This window comes from Falco rusticolus, chromosome 10 (genome assembly GCF_015220075.1).
Source record: "Falco rusticolus isolate bFalRus1 chromosome 10, bFalRus1.pri, whole genome shotgun sequence".
NCBI classification, from domain to species: Eukaryota; Metazoa; Chordata; class Aves; order Falconiformes; family Falconidae; genus Falco; species Falco rusticolus.
Window position 1 is genome coordinate 30,806,446 of NC_051196.1, and position 13,310 is coordinate 30,819,755.

The 13,310-nt window shown below is 40.2% G+C and overlaps 1 protein-coding gene across 2 annotated transcripts in view; it reads left to right on the forward strand.

Annotated features, from left to right (window-relative positions):
* PREX1 (phosphatidylinositol-3,4,5-trisphosphate dependent Rac exchange factor 1) overlaps positions 1–13,310 on the forward strand; it is a 166,266-nt gene that overhangs the window by 76,831 nt on the left and 76,125 nt on the right. For both annotated transcript variants that reach the window (XM_037402502.1, XM_037402504.1), the window contains exons 4-5: positions 73–177; positions 3,433–3,534. In XM_037402502.1, coding sequence (XP_037258399.1) covers positions 73–177; positions 3,433–3,534 — 207 coding nt within the window. The remainder of the gene's footprint in view (positions 1–72; positions 178–3,432; positions 3,535–13,310) is intronic.

The window sequence follows — 13,310 nt, forward strand, 5'->3', positions numbered from 1 at the left end:
GGTATCAGACTGAGACAAAATAGTCACTCCAGTTTTGTCTGAGTCAATAAGTTACTATGTTTTTCCTTGCAGAAAGACAAATTCTTTGTGTACGAGGAGTACTGTAGCAACCACGAGAAAGCACTCAGACTGCTGATGGAATTGAACAAGATCCCAACAGTGAGAACATTCCTTCTGGTAAGCACCTTCTCTAGCACTCTTGACTTAATGATCTGACTTTGCACTGTACTCATAATAACCCTTTGGTATCCCAGGAATGCCGGGCATTTTGCAGACATTATCCATTCAAGGTATGCTGCACTCAGGATGGATAGGTATTGAAATCACTGATGAGTTCAGGCACAGAACTATGTCTGTGTATGGTCTACTATCCTCTGGTATGAATGATTTCAGTGGAAACAGGGAAGATTATTATTTTTTTTTTTAAGTAGCAAGAGGAAATTAGAGCAAAGATTGTGAAAGGAGTAATGCAATAAGTCAGTGCTGGGTCTGTGACTAGTTCCCAGTGGATCTGATTCCCTGCTCAGTTCTCTGACCAATTCACCATCTGCAGACCCACCAGAAAAATATGGCCTGCTTCTGACGTCCTTTTCCCCATGAGTCCAGTTGTGGGCAAGAAATGTAGTCTGGATGAATTGTTTTGACTGCATGATTGCTGCTTGTATCAAAAATGACCTAACTTCCCCATCCGACCCATGATGTATTAGAATCTATGTTGGGAGGGACTGTGGTATACAGCCTTCAAATGCTTCTCATAGAGGCTGGGCTTCGGAGGAGACGCAACCAGTAGACAGTGCCTTCTGCCCAGCATTCCTCCTTTTTCTTTCTTTTCATGGATGTTTCTCCTCCTAGCTTTCACCCCAGTTCTGCTTGATGTTAGAATATCTTGTTTTCCTAGCTATGGATGTATGGCATTTGGAATGGGGTTGGCATGTAGGTTGGCATGGCTGACTAAATCAGCTCGCTAGTTTTTTTCCTTAGTAAATGCTATGAGACAAAAGAAAGGCTGTCTTTTTGCTAAGAACCTACTCTTCTTTCTGCTCTTTCCCAATATAGTATGGCAAAAGAAAACTTCTGCATAATTGTCTGTCACAAGCAGGGTCAGAGCATTCTTTTAGCCACAAAATATAGGCCTCAGAGGGAGCAGCAGGGACAAGCACTCATGCTGTTGGGTAGTCAGAATCTTTGTCATGTCTGAGTTTTAATGAACCTTGTTAAACCATTGGTTTGAGTCACCAAATGACCCTTTCCTTGTTTGTGAGTTCCTCTGGGTGCTTCTGTTGAGGGAATCTAATGGGAAAGAGGAGAGACAAAATTGCATGTAAACACCATCCTTCCCAACATTCAGAGGGTTCTGCACTTCAATTGGATTGGCAACAGCCTCATCTCCGTGTTACCGGCAGCAGCTGGCAAACTGATGGCGAGGCACATAAAAGATGTCACACGGTCTGCTGTGGCTTGCTTTAGCACCTGAATCCAAGAGACTCTTAAAATAGCAGTAAATACAGGAGGAGAGGTTACACTGAAGTGTCTGCTTTGCTGTGGTTGCTGTAATTTCTTCCAGGTCTCCCTTATCTTCTCCACTGCCTCCTAACACCAATGCTATAATGCCACCATGGAGAGAAAGCTGCATTCAAATACAGAGCTGTGCTTGTGAGGATAGATTTGGACCAATTGCCCTCTCACAGCTGCTGAAATACAGAATGTGGGAATGTGTTTGAAGAATCAGTAAGTGTTAAAGGGCAGTTTTGAGCCCAGAGCTAGAGAGAGGGCTGAAAGAAGAGAAGGGAAGAACTGAATCACTCGAGAGCTGGAAAATTGGACAGGGAGCGTTGTGAGCTGGTAGCCAACGTCACAGATCTAGAGTAGCCTGGGGAAGGGTTATTTTACAGACGATTGTCTGTAAAAATACCAGTTAGGACTAATGAGATTTATGTATGATGTCTGTGAACATTCCTTGCAGAGGAGGATTGTTGAACTACTGCCAAGGACCAAATTTCAGATTGTGTCTGAGCTGCAGCTTACATTTCACAGGGGAAAATGTTATCAGTGATGCCCCAAAGCAAGCACATCTTGGCTGAACTGAATTTAAACTTCAGCTCCTGTTGACAGGACAGGTTTGCAACAGGGGTGATTTTTGGAGCAAAGTTGTCCAGATTCATGGTCAAACATAGGAATGTAGACTGGTTTATCTGAAATAGATTTGAAGTCTGTCTGAGTCCGCTACCTGTCTCTGGCAGCAACCAATAACAGAATCTTTAGGGAAATGTATAAAAATCTTACAGTAGGTCAGTATTTGTTTATCATACAGACATTACAGATTATTGTGACGATATAAGGACAGGTCAAGGACTGTAGATTTTTTTTTTCAGTGCCATACACGATTTTTATACTCCCCTTTCATGTCAATCCTGAGAAATGAATTTCCATAATCTACTGAGAAGTTCAGCATCACTTGTTTTGAGGTGGTGTGTGCAAATTTATCTGTGAAATGATTCTTCTGGAATGAAGGCCTCTCCAAATTTATGTGAACTCATGTGAGTATTGCAAGGATTGATCAGTTGCTGCTTCTGTTCCTCAGCCTAAAATCTGTTTGGACTTGGTTTTTTTGGTGCATTGGTCCAATACTTGTCCTCTTCCTTACTATGTTTAAACAAAACTTGGAGAGTACTAGTTTTTCTAGGCAGAGAAATGCCTTTCACCTTTCTGTTTGGAAGTGACAGATGAAACCTTATTTCCTTACATTTCATTGCCTCTTGCACCTCCTACCTACAAGGTAGCCTTGCCTGCATGTCCTGTAGCATTTTTTTGCTGGACAAGCAGCAGCATATGCTGTGACTGGTTGCGAGCTGCATGTTAGTCAGCTGGTGCACCCATGCTGTTTGTCCAGCTGTGCTTAGACATAATGTTTTGCCAGAGACTTGGTGGATGTGATGTAGAGGACTCATTTCAATTTCACTTCGATTTCCTTCATAATAAGGATTGAACTAGAGTTAATTACATGATTACTAGTTAGTAGGCTTTATTTTAGCCTTCAAGAGTTTTCTGGACCAACAGTGCTTTGCATAGTGAACAAAGACAAATGGTCGTATCAATTCTGTGGCTAGGCTGGCTTCTTTACATAATGGTGCATCTAGGTTTGCTGATTATCATGGTATTGTTATGACAGTTTTTGAGTCTCCAGCTGTATAATAGTTCTCAGGGAAGATACCTTTCTACACAACCACTGTTACCCACAGAAAACTTTCTTTTGCTGATGTTCAAAGAACTTTGCAGGCTTGATGGCTGTATTTCAGTAGTGAATGAAGTCCCATTTCCTGTATCTTATGTGTGGCAAAGTGCTTTCTGACCATAATACACGTTATAGGAATATAAAATCATGTCCAAGAGCTTTGTGTCTGACATAACATTTGTTTCCTTTTTTGATTATAGGGTTGCATGCTTTTGGGAGGCAGAAAGACGACAGACATTCCACTAGAGGGTTATCTGCTGACTCCAATTCAGAGAATTTGCAAATACCCACTTCTGCTTAAGGTAAGCCAAAGAAAGTGTTTCTCCAGATGGTTGTTTTATTCTTGGAGGGTTTTTTTAACATTACTCTTGGCATTTTTTATTAGCCCTGACTGTTGTTGTCACTACTACCTTCCTGGCTTGCACTTCTAAAAGTTGGGTCCTCTCTGAAGAAAATGACGTGTTATGGGTATAGTCAAAAAGCTGGCCTCTGCTAGGCTTGCAGGCTACTAAATCTTGTAATAGTGTGAGTAGGCCAGACAGGGTAACTTACTAACTAATGCCTTTTGACTTCAGTTCTCTTCAGATGTTTACTAAGGCTTGTGAGTCTTATTTTAGCCACTTCCTGAAAAGCTGTGTTCAGATAGAATTGTATCAGTGTTCTGAGGGACTGGATGGCTCTGGGGACTCTGTATGGGATGCATCTTTCATCTTGAGGCCTCTAGTTTGAGTGTGTTCAGGTCAGCAATGATCAAAATCCGTTATCATCTGACAGCTGTTTGGCGGCTTGTTTGAAAACTGGTTGTCTGAGATGAATTCCCAATGGACGGGTGTCATTGCAGAAATGACTAATGCAATTGGCACTAATTGGGCCCCTCGCTAGTATTCTTACCTTAGGAGCTAAAGAATAGAAGACCTAAAAAGAGCTAACTTGCCTCTCATCCCTCCAGGTCAGGGCTGGGTCACACGCCTGGTGGGGACAGGGAGAGGGAAAAGGAGAAAACAGTTTCTGGGAGAGCTTGCATCGCTGGTGGCCTTGTAGCTACTCTGTGGCTAACAGCCGTTAATCTTCAGTGATGTCAGTCTCTTTCTCAATAAAAGTAACATTACATTTACTAAAAGAAAATTAATTAATAAAAATGTAAGAAGAAATTGCCTCATATGTTGAGGGAAATGTCCCAGAGTTGTGCAAGGCAGTAAGGATTCTGTGATGATTTGATGCTCTTGGTCATAGGCAGACCACATGAATCAACTGTATGTCATTCAGAGCTGTTGCAGTGCTGTGTCCATACCTTCGCCATGATTAAGGTCTTCCATAGCTACAAGCTGCTTAATTTGGTAGTGATCTGTTGTTCCATTTAAAATTATCTGATAAATGTTTAAATTACTTATTTCCATCCAATTAGAGCTTTCAGAGCCAAATTTTCAAAATACGTCTTTCCTCCAGGTAGAATCATTCTGTTGTCTATGTAGCTGTGTAAAAACCCATCCTACAGCAGACATTCATGCACAGTTCCTTATGGACCGAGCTACTGGGATTTATGTGCATATAGACAGTTTATCAGTCCAGTCAGTCTATCCGTGACTCTACTTACAGTCTGAACAAACAAAAGCACATTTAGGCACATAGCAGGAGAAGCTAATGTGTGAGACTGCTACAAACATTTCTTCCACAGTATTACTAATAGTCAAGGCAGAGCAAGGACACCTAGATCAGGAAAGCACATAAGTAGCTCCAGCTCTGATTTATCTTCAGAGAGGACTGGTTATGTAGAGGTAATTGAAAACCTAATGATGCTTCAGTTTAAGTCCATTGTGTTTATTTGAGGTTAGTGTGTAGAGAATTTGGTGCCTGTTGAGTCTGTGGATCTGTGTGATGACTGTGAGCAGCATCCATGTGCACAGAAAGGGAATTCCTATGGCATCCAATATGGTAAACAGACCAGGGGATGTGGGGACCTTTAAATGTGGATTCCTGACCAAGGATTTTAATAGTGCTTATGTTTTCACTCTGTGGTGTGTTCTGTGATCTTATCTAGCTGTGTGTTCAGGACTGAAAATCAGAGATTGTTTTGATTCCTTACAGAGATCCCTTTTCTATTTTTGCGAGAGACTTCAACCAGAGGAAATAGTGGCTGGGTGCCTAATTTTGAACTAATCTCTACATTTGTGCTGTTAGTGAAAGATGAAGTGTTAATGTCCTGCAGGTTTCCTGTCATGGTTACCCTTTGTATGAAGGGAGTCATTAATGGGTACAGAGCCTGAAGACCAGGTTCCTTCACCTATTTATTCCATGCTGGAGACACCTTAATCTAGCCAGAGTGGTCAGTATCTGGTGTACCCTTGCTTATCTAAAAGTGATTTTTAACAAGTTTTATCCTAATATTTTCAAAACTTTTTGGCCCAAAAAATCACTGTTAGCACTCCGTATTTCTTATATTTTGCTCTGTGTCCTTGATAAGCTTGAAGTATCCCTGAAGTCAATGTGGTTTCTTGTTTCAGATCTGACCATTCAGTATGTGGACTGCCAGTGTTGTCAAGCACAGTTTGGGGATCTCAACTCTAAGCCATGCCCATGGCTGCCTTAGAGAACTCCCTGCATTTCTTCTGTACCTCAGTACCTCTTCTTTTTCTCTTTTTAGTATGACTGTGTTGCTGAATCATCTGTTGCTAATAAGACCTGCATAATTTCTAAGCTTTTTGGGAAACGTGGTTATGAGTTGTAGACTTCGATCTGTAATCTTTACAGGGTAATCTGTAGACTTTCTATCTACCGACAGAAGCTTGACTTGCAAATGAAAATCTCTATTCTGTTCTAAAAGCTCTTCAAAAAATTAGAAGGGCAAAACCTCCCAACACTACAAATTTTCCTGAAATCTCAGGGCTTTTACTCAAATGCCCTGAAGAAGCTGGCTACAGAAACACACCTGAAAGAAACATACACCTTTAGTAGCATCACGGATGCAATGACATTTTGGTATTCTTCGGCTTAAATTTCCCCATTCCTCATTTTATGGCAGGTCTTCCAGAAAGTATGAGGTTCTGTATCAGGGATTGTAAAAGCTACAAATGGGCCAGTTTATCTTGCTTTCCTTTAAGAATTTGTTTTGCAAGAGGGTAGTAAACAAAACACTAGAACAAAATATTTCTAAACCATAATTCAAATCTTTCCAAATTTAACGGGAACTGAAGTCATTGGGCTTTGGGGATCAGAAATTTGCCTGCAGAAGTACACTGGTAGTTTCCACTTTCTCACACGTGTACGGTTGTATATATCAAAAGACCTGGTGGCACAAACCTTCCTTCTTTGAAAGCCAAAGCCAAGACCAGTGAGGCTAAGACTGAAACAGTGTTTCTTGCCTTCAGGCCCTAGTGGGGTAGAATAAAGATAAATTTGTCCTCTGGTGCCAAAACTGTGCCTACCTTATGGGGTGGGGACTCTGGTGTTTGGCTGTGTTGTGCTTGACCCAGACCCACGTATACTTGTAGAGCAAATAGCCGTGAAGGGAGTGAGTGGGAGGAACTTCATGAGGCATCTTGTGATGCTGCATTCCATTTTTCTGTGGATTTCTTTTTGTATACAGGCTGATATAAATCACACGGTGTTCACTACTTGAAGTTTTCTGGACAGGAAATAAAAGTTTTAGGAAAAAGCTGAGGGGAATTTCATTTTGCTTAGGCGACAAGTCTGCCTCGGTCAGTGAGATTATGCTGTTACTGGGGGTTGTTAGCTCAGAAAATATCTGTGATCATTAGAAGGTGTAGTTGATGCTGATTCTCAAAGGTAATGAATTCATAGTGAATAAATTGTATCCCATTCAAGATTTGTTTGATACTTGCTAACATGAAATTACCAGTGTGGACACAGATGTTTCAGACATGAGAACAACTAAGGGAAAATACAGGCTGATTCTGTTAGTGCTAACCAGGAAAATGCAACTCTCCAAGCAAGAAAAAGGATAAAAAAAGGAGTAGATTTAAAAATAACACAACCCTCAAATTAAGTGTTTGCTCTCCCTTTGCTACTGAACTGCAGTTATTGCTCCTGAAATAGCTGTTTTGTATTCATGGGGATTGGATCTTATTTTATCGTAATTCCCAGGGCAAATAGATACTATTGTATTCCAACTGATTAGACCAGGCCGGAGCTATCCTACTTTCTTCTTTTACTTCGTTTTTATCAAGAATTTGTGAACATCCATATTTTCCGATAACTTTGGTATGACCTTGTTGTAACAAAAGTATTTAGTACAGCTAAGTAGTTAGATTTGATAAAGATAGTATGCACAAAGTAATTCAGACTTGTCTGTGTTTGAAAGTCAACCTAAATAGTGGGGTAAGGCACATATTTAAAATACTCTATTTTTTTTAATACCGTATGTGAGTATTCTTCAGAATAATAGCACCTAGCATGGACTTAATTTGGGTTACTTAATTAGGAATAATACACTGAAGTATCTCCAAGTACAGATACACTTTAAGCATATATTACCAATAATTTCCAATATAAACTATGACATCCTGCAGTCGGTGATCTTACTTTTTTTTCATCCTTGGATGAAGCTGTTTGGCTTTTCGAACTAATAAATGTTGGAAACAGAACAATTGGTAAATTTCAGTTTTATTTATAGTTTCCATTTTTTGTGAACCAAGTATTACAGCTTTGGAGTGGCTGACTCTAAACAGTTTTGGTTGTTGTTTAGGGTGGCTGTTTTTGGAGGGGTGGTGGTGTTGTATGTTTTTTAGATTTTTTTTGAGTCTTAAAATTCTGGTTGCTTCCTTTGTATCTAACTTGCAAGCCTTATATACGGTTTGAAGGATGAGACTCAAACCTAGCCATGGTGTTTCATAGTGTCTGTGCAAACAGAGAAGTAATGGTGTTAATATTTTTTGTCCTTAATATAGCTTTTGTCTGCGTCAGACAGCATGCATGAAAATTAGTGCAGAATTTGTTGGTCAGTAGATTAGTTTTACCCGCAGTCCAAAACCTCTCTAATGTAATTTCCACTTCTTTTTCTTGTTGTGAAACTTCAGCAAATGATTTGAAATCTACTTGGGGATGTAGGAGTTCTGAATATTTGTTAGTGAAGAGCTTCATTATAAAATTTCGTCAGAAGTGAGAAAGGGGCTTGGACTAGGCTGGAACAAAACAAAACTGTGCTTGGTGTGATGGACATTATGGTTTGGTAAGAAGAAAGATGCAAAAGCAAACAGACCTTGAGAGCATATACTGTGTGTACAATTTAAAAACTCCAGTGTGTGCAGGGATGCTGGAAAGCTTGCTGAGTAAATATTTCTAGCAGAATGTTTTGGATTAAGGCAGCTCTGCCTCAGCGATAGTAATTGTATGACTGTATTAATTAGTGTGAGCCATACCACTTAAGAGTAGAAGCAGCTGTTGTGTAAACCAATCTCTGAACAAAAATAGCCTTTTTCCCTTAATAAAGAGCATTTATGTCAGCAAGAAGAAAACCCTAGGGGAGTGGTGATCATGAGCTAATCACACCATTGGGGGTGGGGATTAGCTGCAGTCATTTCTGTCTCCTTCCTCCCAACACAGGAGGAATGTGCAGCACATGATACCCCGCCCCTACGGGCTCCTGATAGCTCAGTGCATGTCACAGAGGTTGTTTCTTGTTTGATGTCTATTCTGTTAAGGAGTCCCTCAGACTCCAGCCAGAAATGCACATTCCACCTCTGATCCTTTAAAAATATCTCATAATGTACACAAACTCCACGGACAATTTAGGGCAGTAATTGTGTATTGCTTCATCTGATGGAAGACTCATTGGCCCTAGGAGGGGAAGAAAAACCTGGATGCAAAAAGCTGAGTGACCAGATTCAGAATCCCCTTGAAAGGGAAAGCCCAACAGCAAGGCGCACACAGGCCTTAATAAATGCAGTGCCTGGACTTTGAAAGGCAAAGGTGGGAAGCCAGTGGTGTGGGTACAGAACAGGGTGAAGAAAGACTCACTGTCACCCTCTTCTCCTTCTCCATTCCGCTTAGAGCTGTTTAAGAACAGAACATTCTAACTGACTGTAATTGAATATATTTAATCTTTGGGGTTTTTTATTGTGGTGAGTTTTTTTCCCTTTCTTTTTCCTCCCAAGGAACGTGGTGTTGCTCTTAAATTCATGACATCCTGGCTGAAATCCAGCTCTACGTAGCACAACATTAGAAATTATATATACCCTACAGAGTTGTAAGGACCACTGCCAATTTATAAATCATACTACTCTCTTCCACACTTTTTATATATAATCACAAAGAACTGGTAGTATTTATAAAACTAGAAACATGTTTTTATTAAATTCTAATTTAGCATATGTTGTAGGTTTCATGGCACATTGAATACATTTTTTTGAATATATTACTGATCCATCATTGCTTGTCTAGTCTTTACCCTGCAGAAACATTGACATAAATTACAAATTTTAAAAATATACAGAATAAAAAAACCCTGCTATGATTGGCAGGTAGGCAGATAGAGCCTGGTGTAACATTTACTTTCTGGTTAGTTTAAAGGAAAGATAATTTTTAATACAAGTAAATATTAAAAACTGTAAAATACAGATATAAAACTCTTGGAAACATTAATATTTGCAAAAAGGTGTTTTGGGTTTTTTGAGTGGGTTTTTTTTTTTACCAAAAAAGCACATTTTGGAGCCGAAATGTTTATTAACACGCTTTTTGAACTGATAAGCAAAGAAATACATTGTCTTTGTTATCTCTGTAAGCCTGAGATGTTCAGTAGGTAACCAGCGGATGTGTCTGAAACTGCTTTGTGTATGCACCAGTTTGTAGTGAAAAGCAAGACAGCCTGGCAAGCACTGCAAGATTTGCACCAGTCAGTGCACAATGTTAACATTCATTGCACAAAATCCATGTTAAGCCATGTCTGAGTGTCCTCAGGAGTATAAAGATAGGAGGAAGAAATTTGTTAAATATAGAGACTTGTAAATTTCAGCTGCAAAACACGTGTTCAGTTGCCAGTTTATAAGTACAAAATCAATCATTTTTGTGTGGCAAGGGAGGACATGGGGAAGGATGGCAGAGACTTCTTTTTTAAAAAAGATCAGTTAAGCAGAACAACATCCTTTTTTCTAGGAAATACTAAAATCGTGCTTACATTTAAAAACACTCTAGTTTCCTCTGCCTGCCTGTACTGTTCACTCATCATCACTCCTGCCACCTCTTTACACCTTCCTGCGTAATGTTCTCTTTGCTGAGTTCTCTCCTCCAAGACTTTTTTTGGTTTGTTGGGTTTGGGTTTTTTTTTTGGGGGGGGGGTTAAGCACAATTAGCAAATAGACAAATGTATGAGCAGCTGATATATCTGTCGTCTTATGTGATTTAGTGCTTATATTTAGATTCTGTCATGTTTAGATCTCTTTCAGCCTTAAGCTATTTAAAGCTGCATCTGAGATTGAAATACTGAAGCTGGAAATCCTTTGCATAATCAAAAACTGGCGTTTCTGAGTAGATCAGATGTAGCTGTCCTATCCTTCCTTTCTGTATGCGGTTCAGGAGGACACTACAGCTGGATGTAGATGTCTTGGAATGCTCTGTTACTCCCTTTGTAAAATGTGTTGTGTTCTGTGTGTAGGCGTTAAAAGTGACACAAACTCAATCTTTGCAGCTATTAAAGAGGCATGAAATAAAAGGAAAATTCTGTGCCTAGAGGACAAAAAAAGACACATTTCTGTCTTAGTCCTTTAAAGAACAGAGAGAACTTTTTTTCCCCCTGCAGTTTATGAAATGGAATACCTTTGCAACTGTCACTGCTGTGCCCCCCCACCCCCCCAAGAGGAGAGAAAAGTCAGAGGATGATGGTGAAGATGATGGAGGTTGTGAAAAATACCAGCTTTTCTGTTCTCCACTGCTGGTTAGTCTGAAGGGTTAACAAGTCTGTGACTAGCAAGTAATGTATTTTATGAATTATTTTAAGAAACTCTTTGCAAGGAATAGTTTTCTGCAAGTGGCAACAACCTCCTTTCCTGGCCCTGTTAGGGCACAAGTTGCAGTAAGATAGTAATCCCAGATAACAATATATATGAGCTTCATGGAGGACAAGGCAGTCGTACCCAAGGTTTGCCATCTGGTCTGTCTCTCGGCTGCCTTTCAAAATGTTGTCAAATGCTGTCAGAGTTTACACATCATAAATCTGTCACTAAAATAAATAAGTACCCAGAGCTCCCTTACTGTATTTCAGAAGTGCTAGGCTCTGCTCTTTTGGGGAATGGCAGTGTCAGAGCAGCATGGCTCTTCCTCAAATGGCTTAACACCAGGCAGTGGTGGGACAAGTTTTCTGACTCTCTACACTGCTTATGCTCTTGAGGCAAGTGACTGCCTCAGCTGGCACCTTCCCTGCCTTTTCTAGCCTCCTGTCCTGCTCCTTGGGCAGAAATACAGGCAGCTAGCAGGAGTGGTTATTGCAGCAGAGGACTGCTGTGAATGGAGAGTTCTTTCTCTGTGGTTTGATGCTATTCAGAAAAGGATGTTTAACCAGTGCTAGTGTATACACATCTGTTTCCAAAGCAGTCTGGGTGACACTTGAGCTGCAGGACCTCATTGGTTTTTAATGAGTCAGGTAGCAAAAATTCTGCACTCTGTTTTAGAAGCATGGAGCAGAGGCTAGTGTCACCAAAGTGCAACACCTCTTCCTGCATTTTCAAACACTTACTTTCCTTGGCTGTATCTTCAGTAAAAGTAGAGTAGAAACTTCCATAGGGAATTTCATTTGTGATATCAACTGACGTTTGTAGCAGCCAGCCTCTTTTTCCTATGCCTGTGTCACTCGCTCTGTAAATCAACCAAGAGTTTAAGATTAACTCCTCTCTCTTAATGGGATTCCCAGCTGTCAGCGCATTACCCATCTCCTCTGTCATCCATCTGACAAGAGCCATTGTCATTCTCCATTTATAATTTTCTGAAAAGAGTAATTGTAGCTATGAGTAAATTCTCAAAATACCAAATCTGTGCAAAGAACTGAATAGTTACATTTCATCAGACAAACATCAACATTCCCATCCATTCATTTGGGCCTTTATGTCTCCAGGATATGTCTATGTGGGAATGAGAGCACTTCCCATTGCCATATTTAGATTCTTATGAGACCTGTCTCTTGCATTACTTAAAGGAGCCTCAGTGGCCAAGTAGTTTAATTTCAAGATGCAGATTTCACTTTAAAAGGTTCTGCAAAACCAAGGAGTTAATAAATAATTCAAATACTTTACATTTCTGTAACACTAGGTCTCAAGACAGTTTAGTAGTGCTAGTGAATTAAGTCTTGCTCCAGCCAGCGTGAGGAAGCACTGAGAGGGTCTGTGCAAAGGCAGAAACAAATCTGTACTACTTTTATCTCTAGATTCCTTCTTTCAAATACGCCTTCTAATTTTACGGGTATCTGAGCACCTTGCAGTCTATTTATTCTAAGTTGCACCTGCTAGTAGAAAAGTACAGCTAGTTATGCACAAACCTGTCATATGCTAAAGGTGACTTTTGTCTAAAGGTTTGTAGAGCAGGTCTATGAATTGACCCTAGGACAGAGAAAGTTCCTTGATTTAGCAGTTCAGAGTGTCTGGATTAGCAAAATGGCTGGATTGGTAGCTATTACGGTCACTATAAGTAACCTTCAGCAGAATTTCAGCCCACGTCCCTCCACTCTCTGATACAGCATGTAACTTGACCCTAAAAGTGCCAGTTAATTTTATGTAGAGGTTGTGTGGGGACATCAGTCAGTTTAGGAGCAGTGCTTGTATTACAAGTTGTGCTATCAGCTCAAACAAGGCAAACCCCAGTAATACTCAGTATCATACCTGAAATCAGAGTATGTCAGTGCCAAGCAAGACAGCATGGCACAAAGATCTTTAAATTAATGCCAATGTGGCAAAATTTTGTGTGGTGAAGAGATGCTTGCCGAGGTTAACTTGCTGATGTGGAGTATCAAAAGACAAATCAGACCACAGATTAAACCTAGCTGGAGCCCATGGCGGGCGTTTGGGGGTTGTAATCGCTTATTATGGACGAACAACAACAGTAACAGGCTGTCTTTGCCTTAGCTGTAGGAACTATGGAT